Consider the following 16,226-nt stretch of genomic DNA (forward strand, 5'->3'; position numbering starts at 1 on the left):
CATTTCTACGAGAGGAAAAAAAATGGAACTTTAATATTGAGATAAATTAGAAATTTAAAAAAAAATTCATTTCTGAATTTAAAATACAACATAGTGTATTATTATTTTTAAATAAAAACAATTTAGGAATAGCACATTATATTCTGTATATGTGAGAAAATAACCAGCATTTTTTCATTTTATATAAAGAAAAGAAATAGGGCTTAGTTGTCTTCTAGAATTTTAAGTTGACAAAAATGAAATTAAATATAGCCTAATACCTAAAAATAATCTAACTACATGCAGTGCAACCTCGTCACAACTTTTTAAATAGTTCGAATAACATCATTTGATAGGCTAAAAAAGTATTTATACTAAAATGTAGTTGATTGAGATTTACCAATTTGCACCAGATAAAACATTTAACAAATTAAATATAAATAGAACATAATCTCAGACTTTTAAACATTTTTTTAAAGTAAATATTCAAAATAAACATCAGTATACGATTTAAGCATAATTTTTAAAGAAACAAATCTTTTTAACAATTCTTAACTTTTCTTGGATTATTTAAATAATATTTTTCTTTCAAAACAATTATCACATTAATATCAAAATATCACATACTGTGTAGCCTTAATGGTAATTTTAACGTCAAAAGAAAATTCAAAACAAAGAAAAAAAAGAAATTTGCCAAATTAACTGTAATAGACTTTTTCCCTTCCCGCAGAATATTATCATTTAAAAATATATTATTTATTTTCTTCAAAAATTCAAAGTAAATAAATCTTTTAAGCAACAAAATAATAGGCAATGCCAGAGAGACATCTATTTCTATGCGAGTGGACGAAATTCAACTCAATTTCAAATCGCTCTTCACATAGAACACTGATTAAATTATTACTACGAGGGAAATAAAGGACACGCTTTCATGCAAAGATATTGATAGAGTCAATTCGTAACCTCGAAGGTCACGGTCGATCTCGACCTCGAAAAGGAAGCCGCCGATAGCAGCGAAAGCTAGGGTGGTGGTCCGAAAGTTAGGGGACCAATGGCGTAAAGAGTTGTCTGGATTTTCAAAGTAAACTACTTGATTAGATGTCCCCCAAATGACGATTGTAATTGATGCAGTAAATACAGTAGGCGGGAAAAAAAGACAATAAAAAAATTGGAGCATTTTTATGTAAATATAGGCCGTAGTTACTATACTGAGCAATTCACTATTTCAAACAAAAAATTCTGAATTTTTCATTAAATGTATAAAATATATTAATTTTATGACCCCTAAAACTTTATAACTAAGCTTCATTATTAAATCACATACATAAAATATTTTGCTTAAAAAAATATTTACATATTATTCTACTACCCTTCATCTTCTCAGTACTATTGTACTACCCTTCATGCTTCGTCATAAGTTCAGCATTTTAAAGTAGAAGATATAAAAAAAGGATAAAGATTGGGCGGAAAATATAGTGTTTGATAATATAGATTGCCTTCAAAGAAAATAAAGTGTTTAAATATAGCATGAATTCGCATACTAAATATAGTTATAACAATTTTAACACATCCATCTTATAAGGAAATAAAAAGTTAAAATATTTATTGCCTTGAAAAAAGAAAGAAAAAATAGGTGAAAAAGAGAGAGAGAGAGAGAGACTAAGGAGAGAAAAAATGAGACAATAAGACTCTTATTTTGTAGGAAATTTTTTTCTATTTTACAATATCAAAAAATTAGGAAAAATATTTAAATGCTTCTACTTTTTGCATCACAGAAAAAAAAATTAAAACAAAAAAAAATACAATTATTACCAACCGCCCCCCCCCCATATGCCCGAGCATCAGAAGAGTAGGGGGACAGGTCACCGCTTACCCGACATTCCTATAAATAAACTTTACCTGCAAAATAGTAGGCAAAGCTATCACAAAATTCTTGCCTATTCCTGAATACAAATTTGTTCAAAAATACTAACCTGCTTCACCTGTTCCAAAATACTAGCCTGTGACGAAATACCATCTGTTTCAAAATACTAGCCTGTGACAAAATACCATCTGTTCCAAAATACTAGGCTGTGACAAAATACTGCCTGTTCCAAAATACTAGCCTGTGACAAAATATCGCCTGTTCCAAAATACTAGCCTGTGACAAAATATCGCCTGTTCCAAAATACTAGCCTGTGACAAAATATCGGCTGTTCCAAAATACTAGCCTGTGACAAAATACTGCCTGTTCCGAAATACTAGGCTGTGACAAAATATCGTCTGTTCCAAAATACTAGCCTGTGATAAAATAACAGGCTATCTTTATATAACGTTTGTTATGGCTTCGAATGTTGTTGAATTAATTAACATTGATAAAGTCTTCATAGAAAACAAAAACAATATTTATTGGTAATATAAGTACACTTGTAACTTACTACATTCACGAACAAATCGTATCAACGTTCTACAAAATAATAATGTTTACATCACGAAATCGAAACTGAAACTAAAACATAACCTCTGTTGCCAATCTTCGTTTTTACAATATATGTGCGCTTACGGTGGCCAAGCAATAAATTTTCTGCAAGATAATTGAATGACAATTTTTGCCTAGTATTTTGGAACAGGCCTTTGGAAGTAACCTGTTATTTTTATAACAGGTACGATTAAATAACAGGTGACAAATACCTGTTCCAGAAAATATTGGCCATCTCTAGAATCAAGGGCTAGTAGTTTGTGTTGCTTACAGGTGTAATTAAGTGTAACTTCGATTGCAAGTGTAATACTAAGCTCTTTATTTATGATTCATTAAATAAAGTAAGTTAATTGTTTTAAATAATTTTTTTCTGTTTATAATATTGTATTAATGTATTTAGAAGCGTTTACGACATTTTATAATTCTAATTATCTGTGATAAAGTAGTTAAAGATTTCCACGTTACTGAGTTAGGCTTAGTTACATATTTGTTTTCCTATTTTATATAATATAAAATGTCTGTTAATAAAAGAGTATTATTTTAAATATTCGGTAGTTTATTCTTTTGCATATTTAAACTGTAATCAATAAAAAATTTCTGAACTGTTCTAATTCTTTTATGTGTGTAGAAAATATAATAAATGGTAATTATATGGTTTTAAAAGGTGTCAATGTACCATCATTTACAATTGAAAGGTTATTAATTGTAAATGATGGTATATTGACATTATAATTACTCTTCTTTAAGATTATTTAACCGTATGTAGATTCTTAAATTATGATATTTATAAAGATGAATTTATTGAAATTTTTAGATGTGTTTATAATCCCTATTGTATTTCTATGATAAAAAAATTTGACTACTATGATTGAGCTTACGTAGTTATGTGGTAACTGTAGACTTGTATATCACATTGAAGTAAATTTAACTAAGTTATTATAAAAGAGCACCATAATAAATCTATTAAATGTTATGAGTCTTTCATTGTTTTATTATTGGGGTAGTTTTTACTAAATGATGTATTTAGCGACATATTTTCTACTGAATCTACTTGTGCAAAATTCCAGTAAAGTTAAGATTATTTTATAATTATATATATTTCCCATCAATAATTGATGAAATACCAGAATGTATATAAGTATTGTAAGATTTCTTAAGCAGAGGTTGTGCAAGCATTACCTTTAACTGTGGAGAAGTGATGCAGTTTAGCGATAATCTATGATGCACAATGGCTCAGTGGGGCTTTAGTGAGGGAACTTGTTTATTATTTTGATATCAAGTCTTTCTTTCTATTGCCCCTTCTAAGCCGCATCTTTTGATTTCCACAAACAATTTTCTCAATGTGGAGTTTTTTGGGAATCTGATAATATAGGTGTATTAGTAAGTATAATGGTGATTGGTGAGTATATTACCTTATATGTATATAGTTTTTGTTTACATCCTCTTAAAAAGGGATATATATTGTATTATTAAGTTGTATGTGGAATTCCATGTTTATTGACATGTACTGCATTATATTTCAGTTCTTTTAGCAACTAATATGAAAAGTTCATTTAACCTATGGATTTTGGATACCTAGATGTTTAACAATTTTGTATAGTGTATATTAAGTGTTGCATTATCTTACTAAATCTAAGAGCCAAAGTAGGACAGTTAGTGAGGTATTCATTGGTGTCCAATGTGTTTTAATTACCATGTCCAATCATGTGCAAAACATTTATGAATGCTAAAGGGGAAAGGTCAGCTTATCCGATTCACTAGCTTTGAAAATTTACACTAGGACATTACCAAAAGTGCCTCTCCTTTTGTGGCGAAATAATGACAGTTGGTAAATAAAGAAAAATAATGACAATTTGAATGGAATACTTTTATTATTTAATCTACTAATCGTGAATCAATATGTTCGTGCTTATACGTTCTGTGTAACAATCATTGCAAGAGGGTGCATTTTTGTTTACAAGCGTAGCATGCCTAATTTTTTATTTACAGCTTGTTCAAGGTTTTCACATGAATTCCCAAATAATAAAGCCTACTGTTCAGTTTTTACTAGTACATGGGCTTATGTACAGTTTGAGTTAGTTAATTTTGTTAATTGATGTTTGTTTTATGATTTTAATATTTTGTGGTGTGTTAAATGGTTTTTAAGATAAAATATGCTTCTCTTGGTGTTACTTATTTGATAAATATTTATTACTTAGTAAGTATAAGGCATAATAACAGCATAGACTTAAGTACAATATGGCAAGATAACTTATATTTTAAGAAAGGATATACCTATTATTTTGAAATTTTCTAATTCTGATGTGACATCAAAAGTAACCACTTAAAAAATGTTTTTTAATATTAATTACATTATTTTATGATTGTTAGTTATTAGAAAGTGGTATATTTTAAATAAACTTGTAAGAAAAAAAAATCATTTTAAAGTACTCAGAATGCAAAGGGTTTAAGTGGCTGAATTTCCATGAAACATTTATTGGCAATAGTTTTTAAATTGTACTTAAAAGATCAAAAAGATCATAATTAACAACTAAATGTATAATTTTTAGTAATGTGTCATTATATACTTGTCTATTTTTGTTTCTTCAATTCTAAGAATCTTTTTAAATCTTCTGTGTTACAAATACATATTTTAAGGCAAATTATGCTTCGCCTAATCATGTGAGAAATAATAATTAAAGCAGTAAGATTGTCATAATCATATTGAAATTATATTATTTAATCATATTAATTACAATATTTAATCATGTAAAATTAATTTACATATAATGACACATAACAATAATTTTACCTATTTGTATGAAGTAGGCTTTAAATGAGTGTTCTGAATAGGATCAAATTAATTTTATCCATGTTTTGTATCAATCTTTAATATTTACAAAGAATGAAATGTTAAGATAGTGAAACTGAAGTACCAAATACTCTGTTTTTGAATGTATACAATTTCTTAATGAGAAAAATATGTACTATCACTTAAATAATAGATTTTGTTAATATATAGCTATTTATCTAACTATTCGCATGAATTTGGAATGCATATATATACATACATATGTTTGAAAAATTCTTTTAAATAAAAAATTATCATGAGTTTGCATACTTTTAAATATATGGGTATAGCCAAAGATACTATTATATAAGATTAATTATATAATAGTATATTACAAGTTAATTACTTCACACACTTATTTTTTCTTGTCATGAATATTATAAAACAATTTTAAAAACTCATGTATTTTCTAAAAATTCATTAATAACTTAACATCATTATTAAATGAAAATTTATTCCTCTTATCACCATTTGTTCGTTGAAATTCAGCGCCATCTGGCAATGATTTAATAAACTTTCTATCCAAAGCCGAAAATCTCGCAGCCAGTTGTAAAGAGATAGGTTTGCAACATTTGGCAACTTTTCGCTGTTTACAACTGGCTGAGGCGTCGAAAAATTTCGCCCTGCGCATGCGCAGTTGCTCAGCCGGTTGTACCCGCAGACACAAGTGATGAAAACGTAAACACAAGATTCAAAGCTTTGACGTTTACGAGAATCTTTTTATTATTTTATAATCTAAGCAAGCTAAAAGTTCAAATTCTTATTTTTACTGTTAAAGCTATAAGCTAAATATTCATGCAACTGCTGTTACAATTAATGTAGGCAATACTCAATACTTATGGGGCACGGGCGCGTGACGTCACGATCTTTGTTTACAATCAATTGGGTGGCGAGCACTCTAATGTAAGTCTATGGGAATTTGATGTCATTTTGTAATAAAGTAGCAAATTTTATATTTTCCTTAAATTTTTGAAGTATAAAAGGTCGATTTTCGTGTAGAATAGAGTTCTAATAAACTGTATAGTAAGTTTTGGCTAAATTGTGACAGTCTTTAAAGGAAAAAAATTCAAATATTTATGGGTGGTGAGTGAGTTCTGTTTCATTATGCAGATGTTGTTTATTATGATACGTACTATATATTATTGTTGATGTTTTTTGTTTAGATCTTAGTAAATTAGATTAACTGTGATGTCTGCTTCATAAATAAGTCAGAATAATTGTCAATTTTTTTTTTAAATATGATGAAATAGCTTTGTTTTATGATTATTATCTTCTGGGTGGCAGAATTGAAACTTTAATATCTTGCTGACATTTTTAGGAATACACGTTATTATTTTATTCTTATATCTACTAAAAGTAGAATTAATTTATTTTTATGTATGTCCCAATAATAATAATATATTTTAGTAAGGTTTTGATTATTGTGTAAAAAAATTCGTACGTTCTGTGGGTGAGTGCTATCTCCTTAAAAATAGTGTTTGTTTTGAATCAAATTAGGAATAGTTGTTGTTTTTTACGTCAGATTTTAATTAAGTATAATGCCTGTATTATAGATAGGTTCAAATAATGATAAAGAGAATGTTTCAGTGCGTTTAAATTGCTTTGTTTTTGTTAAATTACTTCTGGGTGGCAGAGCTTTGAATGAATGGATTTTTCTGATATTTTTGCTACTATACATTATTATTTAATTCTTTTGTTTATTAACAGTAGAATTTATTTATTTTTTGAAATGTCTTAAATCTATTAAAATAATTTAGTTAGGTTTTGATAATTGTTTAAAAAAGTCTTTTGTTCTGCGGGTGAGAGTGTGCTCTCTCCTTAGAGATGTTTGTTTTGATTCATATAAGAAACAGTTCTGGTTTTTTGCATTAGATATTAATTAAGCATAATGCCTGTGTAAAAAATAAGGCAAAATAGGGATAAAAAATTTGCAACAGTGTTTAAATTGCTTTGTTTTGGTACATAAACTTCCGGGTGGCAGCTTTGAGTGAATGGATTTTTTTGATATTTTTAATAACACACATTATTATTTAATTCTTTTGTTTTTTAACTGTAGACTTAGTTATTTTCTTTAAATGTACTAAGCTTCTTAAAATGTTTTAATCAGGTTTTGATAAAATTTGTGAAAGAAGTCTTGTATTGTGTGGTTGAGCTTCTGGGTGGCAGAGCTTCGAATATAAGGATTTAGATGTTATTTTCACAAATACTCATTATTTTGTTTATTAAGAGTAGAATTAATTTATTCTAAACATATATACCAAATATTTTCAAATGTTTTAATTAGGTTTTGTTAATATTTGTGAAAGTAGTCTTTTATTATGTGGTTGAGCGTGCTCTCTCTAACGATAATATGTTATGATTCATATTAAAAATAGTTTTTGATTTTTTACTCAAGATATTAATTAAGTAGATAAAATATAATGCTTGTTTCATAAACAGAGCAAAATAATAAACAAATTTTTTTTAATGTACATTAAAATTGATTTGTTTTTGTTAATGAACTTCTGGGTGGCAGAGCTTCCAATAAGGATTTTGCTGATATTTTCACAAATACACATTATTATTTAATTATTTTGTCTATTAAGAGTAGAATTAATTTATTCTATGTATCAAATTTTTTAGTTAGATTTTGATGATATTTATAAAAAAAAAATTCTTATTTTTAGGTTAGTAGGCTCTCCCCTTAAAGATAATGTTTGTTATGATTCATATAAGAAATAGTTGTTCATTTTTTACTTCAGACATTATTTAGTAGATTACGTATAATGCCTGTTTTATAATTCTCCCTCACACTTGTTTCCTTTCAATTTAGGATGCAACTTTGTATGGAGAAAACAATTCAAAAGAAATTGTGAAGAAGCAGATGGAATTATTTAAAGCAAGACATGATGAAATGAAAAATATTATTCAATTGGATCTTCAAGTATCTTTCCGCCTATTGCCCCTTCTAAGCCGCATCAATCCTTAAGGACACTCATGAAGACTTCTTTCAAAATTAAGTCTGACTTTAAGGTACTCCACAACACGGTGATAGCATAGTATGAAGGTGCGTATGTTTGTATTGATTTGTTTTCTTTAAATTTTCTTAAAATTTACTAGTCATTATGCATGTTTGTCCTAAACTGTCTATTAAACAACATTGAATTTAGTGTAGGATTTGTATGCTTTACAGCCAATATAATGCATCAATTGTAAATAAAGGGGAAAAAAACAAAAATGTAAAGAAATTTATTTAAAGATTAAAGGTTTATTGTAAAATAATTTCTATTCTTGCTTTCGGAATTTAAGCTATATAATATTTTATAACCCAATTATGTTGAAATGATAATTTTTCTTCGGAAATTATTATTTAAATAATTAGTTGAATATCCATGAAGTACATAAAGAAGAGGTTTGAGAAAGATATATAGTAAATATCCTACGTAAATGCTTTATTTTTTTTCTTCTTCTTGTTTTTAAATAATGTGTTAGGTTATTTTTTTCTTTTTTTAATTCATTGCCACTTATCTTATTTCAAAGCATATAATTTCAGGTAAAAACTTATCTCAGCTTTGACATAAGCATGTGAAAATCTAATATTTCTTGCAGTTTTTCTTATAGTTTGTATTGGGTGATAAATATTTCTTTAAAAACTATAATTTATGAATCCGCTACTCTATCTCAGGACCATGAGGCTTAGCAGCAAGTTCATTAGCCAACATTATATTCAAATGTTTTACATATACGAGTGACTGTTTAAAAACTACATGTAAGAGGCACGCCTCGTGCATGTGCAAATCACATGCTAAATGCATACCTGTTATTTGCTCTTCTAAGAATATAGTGTCTGTTTTACTTACAAATTTCAGCTCCTCATTTGTAGAGCACCCTGTTGATATCACTGAAATAATGTAAAACTTATTGTAATAGTAATTAACTCTTCTTACCTATATAGCTAACTCTATCAGAGATGACTTATATATTATTTGCTAGAATTGAACCTGTATCAATCAAGATGATTTCTAATGCAACTGACCTGGGCATTAAATGAAATAAATAAAAGTACATCGATTATCGCTAAATGTCAAGTTTACCACTATGTTTTGCAAATTTATTCAATTTCTTTTATTCTTGCTACTTTATACATCAACGAAATTGTTAAATGAAAAGGTTCACACATTAAAGTGTTAGTATAGTTTATAACACTACTTAGGTAGCATGCATAATCATACAGGGGTAAAAGCATTATAAAATACCATTTTGATAAAATATTTGGAAAAGCAACACTGATTCCCTTTTTAAATATCAATTTTTTTTTATTTTTTAATTAGAAAACATCAAAATTATTGTATTAGAATATGTCATGATAAAGCTATCTATATTTAATAATAATTACTCCAATTAAATAATAGCTTCTCTCTCTTTCTTTCTTTAAAAAAAAAATAGTTTCATTGAAATAGATAAACAATGAAAATACAAACAAATTTAATCAAATCGCCGCTTAAAGACTTTCTAAGAATAGAAAATTTAAAAAAAGAAATTTCTATGTACACAGCTTAATAGTCATCATAGTGAATATTTATCGGTGATGTCTTATTCAAACACCTTTGAATTGCTCATTGCTGTCAGGCTAACAATCGACTTCCATTTTAATTTTGCCATTACATAAAGCAAAATATATTTAGTTTAATTCATATGTCTATTAAGTATGTTAATTCCAAGTGTATTTTTCTGAGTTTTAACAGTTTTGAATTAAAAACATAAGAGAGTTTTAGTTATATTCTTCTTAAATAATTCAAATGCTGTTTAGTTTTATTTACTAAGAAATATCCTTCGTGTTTCAAGAAAAGTTTAATCAAAATTTTTTATTTTGCTTAATGAGAAGGAGAAAGAATAACAAATTTTAAATAACTTATAATGCAAATGATTGATCACACAAAAAAATAAATAAATAAAATAAAAGATTTCTCCCTTTGCTTTTTAGTATCACTTGGAAACAATAATCTTACAAATGGTATTACAATGGATAATGTGATGATCATCCATGTCAAACTGACCATGGAGTTAGAACACATGCCAGAAGTAATAGATCTTTTAGCCATAGAAATATGTTAGAAGTGTACACGGCGAGGAGGTAGATCACTCCTCAGTATTATATTTGCGATAAAATTTGCTAAATAAATACATGTGACTCAATAACTTTTAGTATTAAATGTCGAGGAGGTAGATCACTCCCCAGTATTATATTTGCGATAAAATTTGCTAAATAAATACATGTGATTCAATAACTTTCAGTATTAAATGTCGAGGAGGTAGATCACTCCTCAGTATTATATTTGTGATAAAATTTGCTAAATAAATACATGTGATTCAATAACTTTTAGTATTAAATGTGTGACAGAACATTGCATATACTTTCTATAATTTATGTATTTGATTTACATTTTAATGTGAATAAAAACTTATTCTCATACAATTAGCCATTATTTAACTAAGAAAAGCTTCAAACACTAATGTAAATACTCTTAAATAGGATCAGAATAAGATTTTTTTTAATTTAAAATTTTCTTTTGTGAGACACTCATGCACAAAAAATATTTTTGTATAAGCTCTGCTTTAATGATTTAAAAAACATAAACAAAATACAAGTAATGATATTAATTTTAATATATGTACATCATTTTGATGCAGGCATAGTAAGTATGTTAGAGTAGCAACAACAATATAAATAACATGTAAGAAGTAAACAACATTAAAAATATGGTGATTCTACTGGAACCTACAATTTACTAAATAAAAATGGAATAAATGAATCATAAATCTATCCATCCCAATTCAAAGTTCAGAAGACAAGTTTTCTAAAAAAAATAAAAGTCACAAGTTCCATTCAGAATAAAAATACTATTAAGAAAAGTAACATGAATTAATAAGATTGATTGACTAGGATGTACTCAAAACTGTGTTTAATATATATATCAGCTTTAAAATAAATAAAAACATACACACATAAATAAAACACTAAATATTAAATAATATTATTCATTTTAATGCAGATATTTTATACATTTATTTCTCATCAAGTTGTGTCATAACATTACAAATCACACGAAATATTTAAACAGAGTGATCAACTATAAATCCTCAAATTGCAGCATTTAAAAGGAAATTTTCAATTAAAACGGCATCACAATTTAAAGTTTAGTACACTATCCTTTGAAAAATGTATGTAATATTCTAAATAAATTCAGAATATAAGTTAAAAACACTTTATTTTTAAACTTCGCTATGTTAAGTCTATGACAACCTCGCCACCCAGGCACCCGCAATTGATTGTTTGTTTACAATCAATGCCCGTGCCCCATTTTTATATTTCATTTGATTGTCACGTGCGAAATGTAATAACTTATCTTGATCTTTACAGGCAATTTCATAGTTTTTAAACAGATTTATTTTGTTTTTTGTTAGATTAAGTTTGTTTTTTTATTAGATTTGTTTTGTTTTTTGTCAGATTTGCTTGGTTTTTTGTTAAATTCGTTTCGCTATTGGAGTGAATTTTTTTCATGCTTTTTTGGTGAGGTGTTACCATTTAGTTTTTTTTTTAATATTTTATAATTTTTTGTCAGTAGAAGTAGTTATTTTCTTAAACTTTAATAATTAAAGTTTCGTTTCTTTTGGTATTAAAATTTCAATACATTGAAAACAAAAGAATATCATAGAAGCATGTACTCGCGTGTAAGTAGTGACATTTCTAATTTTTGTAGTAAAATATTTTTATTGCTTGTAATTTTTTGGTACTGCTTTTTAAAAGTAATATTAAAAATTATTTTACAAGAATTTATATAACATAAAAATGTATTTATTTATACCTCAGCATATTTACTTGTGTTTTTTTGTTTTCAAATGTTTTACAAAATACGAATCATAAAATTGATGTTTATCTTACTCCGCAGTTAATAATTAAAAGATTAATAATAATAATTGTAGGAATAATTTAGTACTAGAACTTATATTCAACATATTCATGACCATACTATAATAGATTATATCTTTTAATAAATTATTTATGACATCTAGTGTGAAACTTGAAATTTTAACATTGTCAACGTAACGTTAAGCATACTTGATATAATGCAAATGAAGCTTTTTTGGATAAAATTAAGGAGGAAAATAAAATTAAGTTCTGCTTTAATTGCAACTTAGGACTATTTTTATCCATCTCTTCCGAAAATTATGTTATAAGTAAATATGCTTATTATTTATTTTAAAATTCACTTTTTATAATCTTTTCTTTAAGTAACGGATTAGGAGCATAGCAGAACTAATGACTACACGGGGGCAGTGGAGAACCAGGGCCGCGTGACTAGAAGGCGAGTGCTCTGTCCTCTGAACCACTACAGCTCTTTCTTTACTTTAATGAAGATACGAGATATTTCTTTGTTGTCGCTTTTAATATGCATCATTCATATGCGTTGTCGCTTTCAATATACATCAGAATAGCTTCTAATGAATGTAATGCTTCTGTATTTTAAATGTATTTTATTTGTATTATGCTAGTAAGTTTTCCTTTCGTACTTTCCTTCTGTACTTGTCTTGTCGTTTATTCTACTGTTTTATGATTCTGTAATTTGCTGTACTGTATAACATATTTTTCAATTTATTCTTGTATTCTTCAGGATCTGAGCAAAGCTTTTGGGTATAGAGAAAGCGAATTTTTTGACTTTTGTCTTAGCTTTTCTCGATAGGAAAAGTTTTGCATTTAATGACAATACAAGGCTGGTACACCCTGATGACGTCAGCTTTGATTATCATGCTTTTTTTCCCAATTTTTTTACAAATTTTTATTCAATGTCTTATTTATTTCAATATGCATGTCGCTTTCAATATGCGTCAGAATAGCGTATGCAAAATTTTAATGAACGGCGTGGTCACCAGTTTGTCGAGTTTGCTAAGTAGTGCAACTAATAAAGTAGATAATAAATATATCTGCATTTCATTTATAAGATGATATTTTGAAAGACATCATAAATAAAGCATTAATTCTTATGAAATTAACTTCATTTTATGCTAACCTTAAAAATAAGAATCACAGAATCAGTATCGCAACAACTATTGCAAGAATGAAATAAGACTAATGTGTCGTTTTTTTTTTAACACTGAAGCAAAACCCAACGTGAAGTAAAGCATAAATGTATGTACATAAATGGCCAAACTATAGTTTCAGTTCTATAAACAAGAACCTTCCTCAGTTTCTAAGCGTCAAATGAAGGTAGAATAGTAAAGAAACAGATGCGTATAAAGTGGTTTAACCAATAAGAACAGATGCACAAGTTTGATCAAGGACATGATAAGGGGGCGATAAGAAACAAGTGTGAGGGGTTCATATCTCCGCTTGCTGTGTTTTGGTTTACTCTACATAGCCCTAAAAGCACCCCATCCCTTATTGAATATTTTTTTATCATTTCCAATAATATTATATAAAATATTTAAGTTTTTTAAAATAAAATAACATTTATACAGAAAAATTACTACTCATGCCATTCGAACATTTGAAATTTCTATAAATTAAACACATAATGTTTAAGAAAAATAAAATTGCGATTTCATAGTTAAGTGTCAGTCATCAGCGTCAAAATATGTATGCTCATTTATTTACTAAAATAAACAAACATCACTTCAGCATTGTCCAACGACCTACTGAAAATACAACCAAACATAAAAGCATTTATTTAGCAAATTGTACTAAAATTTAATTCCTGAATCCAATTCTCTATGTTACTTGTAAATTGAAAACATCAATTTTATGTTTTTTATAATTAAGATTAGTTTTCTTGGAAAACAAATCAATTCATTAAGAGAGAAATATCGATATTAAGTTTCAGATTTCAATTGTAATCTGTATTACTTTTCTCATATAATTAAGAACTTATGAATTTCCTGTTCAAGTTCTACTTAAACGCCTTACAGATTTGGTCTATGTACTATGCATATAGTACATGATACTATACATATTGCTTGAACAAAAAACACTAGAATACTATTCACTATTTAAAGAGCGAGCTCAATTCAGAAAGAGATCAAAAATGAAGTGCGACAGCTGTTCAGGAAGTTAGTGCGAGATAATGAGTTGGGATTTGTTGAATCTAGTTGAAGCTGTTTTTTCTAATCAGGATAATAGATCGAAATTATAATTAAAAAAACTGGAAAATTAGAAAATAATTTTAGAAAAATTCTTTTTAAATTACTTTTTAATTTATTTTATCTTATTTTTAATTTTTTTTTGCGGAACCCGAATTTTAACTAAAACTAAAATTAGTAGCTGCGAATATACTAAAAATAAACTACAAAATATCTGGATCGTATTTAATTCGAGGAAGGAAATTTATTCAGTCATCGTTTTATCTAAACTAGTTAGGAATTTGATTTTGACATACACTGAATTATAGTTTTCAAAACAGAACTTCTATAATTGTTGAGAGCAGTTAACAGAGAAGCATGATTTTTTACTCTAGAATTTGATCATTTACTATTGAAAAGCTAACTTAGAAATAATAATAATTTTTTTAAAAATGCATATTCTTTTCAAAATGTTTTCTATATCTTGTTATTTAAGAAGAAAAAAAAATTCAAACAAATTTCGCTAATACTTTTTCAATTGTTACTTTACTCGAAGTTATGAATTTGATTTTGACATACACTGAATTATAGTTTTCAAAAGAGAACTTCTATAGTCGTTGAGAGTAGTTAACAGAGAAAAATGATTTTTTATTCCGGAATTTGATCATTTAACATTGAAAAATTAGTTTAGAAATAATGATTTTTTTTTAATGCCGAATCTTTTCAAAATGTTTTTCATACCTTGTTATTTAAGAAAAATGTTTTTTTTTTCAAACAAATTTCGCTAATACTTTTTTAATTGTTAGTTTACTCGAAGTTATGAATTTGATTTTGACATACACTGTATTATAGTTTTCAAAAGAGAACTTCTATAATCGTTGAGAGCAGTTAACAGAGAAACATGATTTTTTATTCTAAAATTTGATCATTTAACATTGAAAAGTTAGTTTAGAAATAATAATGATTTTTTTTAATGCATATTCTTTACAAAATGTTTTTCATACCTTGTTATTTAAGAAAAATGTTTTTTTTTTTCAAACAAATTTCGCTAATACTTTTTTAATTGTTAGTTTACTCGAAGTTATGAATTTGATTTTGACATACATTGAATTATAGTTTTCAAAAAATAACTTCTATAGTTGTTGAGAGCAGTTAACAGTGAAACATGATTTTTTTATTCTAGAATTTGATCATTTAACATTAAAAAATTAGTTCAGAAATAAAAATGATTTTTTTTAATTCATATTCCTTTTAAAATGTTTTTTATACCTTGTTATTTAAGAAAAATGTTTTATTTTCAAACAAATTTCGTTAATACTTTTTTAATTGTTAGTTTACTCGAAGTTATGAATTTGATTTTGACATACACTGTATTATAGTTTTCAAAAGAGAACTTCTATAATCGTTGAGAGCAGTTAACAGAGAAACATGATTTTTTATTCTAAAATTTGATCATTTAACATTGAAAAGTTAGTTTAGAAATAATAATGATTTTTTTTAATGCATATTCTTTTCAAAATGTTTTTTATACCTTGTTATTTAAGAAAAATGTTTTATTTTCAAACAAATTTCGCTAATACTTTTTTAATTGTTAGTTTACTCGAAGTTATGAATTTGATTTTGACATACATTAATTATAGTTTTCGAAAAAGAACTTCTATAGTCGTTGAGAGCAGTTAACAGAGAAACATGATTTTTTATTCTAGAATTTGATCATTTAACATTGAAAAGTTAGTTTAGAAATAATAATGATTTTTTTAATACATATTCTTTTCAAAATGTTTTTTATGTCTTGTTATTTAAGAATTTTGTTTTCAAGCAAATTTCGCTAATACTTTTTTAATTGTTAGTTTATTTAATTAATTT

The 16,226-nt window shown here is 26.7% G+C and overlaps 1 protein-coding gene across 8 annotated transcripts in view; it reads left to right on the plus strand.

The window, feature by feature from the left end:
- Positions 1-16,226, plus strand: part of LOC110283343 (uncharacterized) — a 60,900-nt gene that overhangs the window by 22,234 nt on the left and 22,440 nt on the right. For 2 of the 8 annotated variants that reach the window (XR_015433155.1, XM_087161495.1), the window contains exons 1-2: positions 5,931-6,350; positions 8,080-8,313. The exons of 1 other annotated variant lie outside the window; for it this stretch is intronic. Coding sequence is in view for 3 of the 7 variants with exons in the window: in XM_087161495.1 (XP_087017621.1) it covers positions 8,308-8,313 (6 nt within the window). In the remaining 4 variants the exon portion in view is untranslated. Of the gene's footprint in view, positions 1-5,918; positions 6,351-8,079; positions 8,314-10,230; positions 10,890-12,540; positions 12,770-16,226 lie in introns of those variants that run through there. 5 more of the 8 variants (XR_015433158.1, XR_015433156.1, XM_087161497.1 and 2 more) reach the window with 5 other exon arrangements.

The sequence above is a fragment of the Parasteatoda tepidariorum genome, chromosome 4 (assembly GCF_982258835.1).
Source record: "Parasteatoda tepidariorum strain Cologne lab strain chromosome 4, Ptep-v5.0, whole genome shotgun sequence".
In the NCBI taxonomy this organism is placed as follows: Eukaryota; Metazoa; Arthropoda; class Arachnida; order Araneae; family Theridiidae; genus Parasteatoda; species Parasteatoda tepidariorum.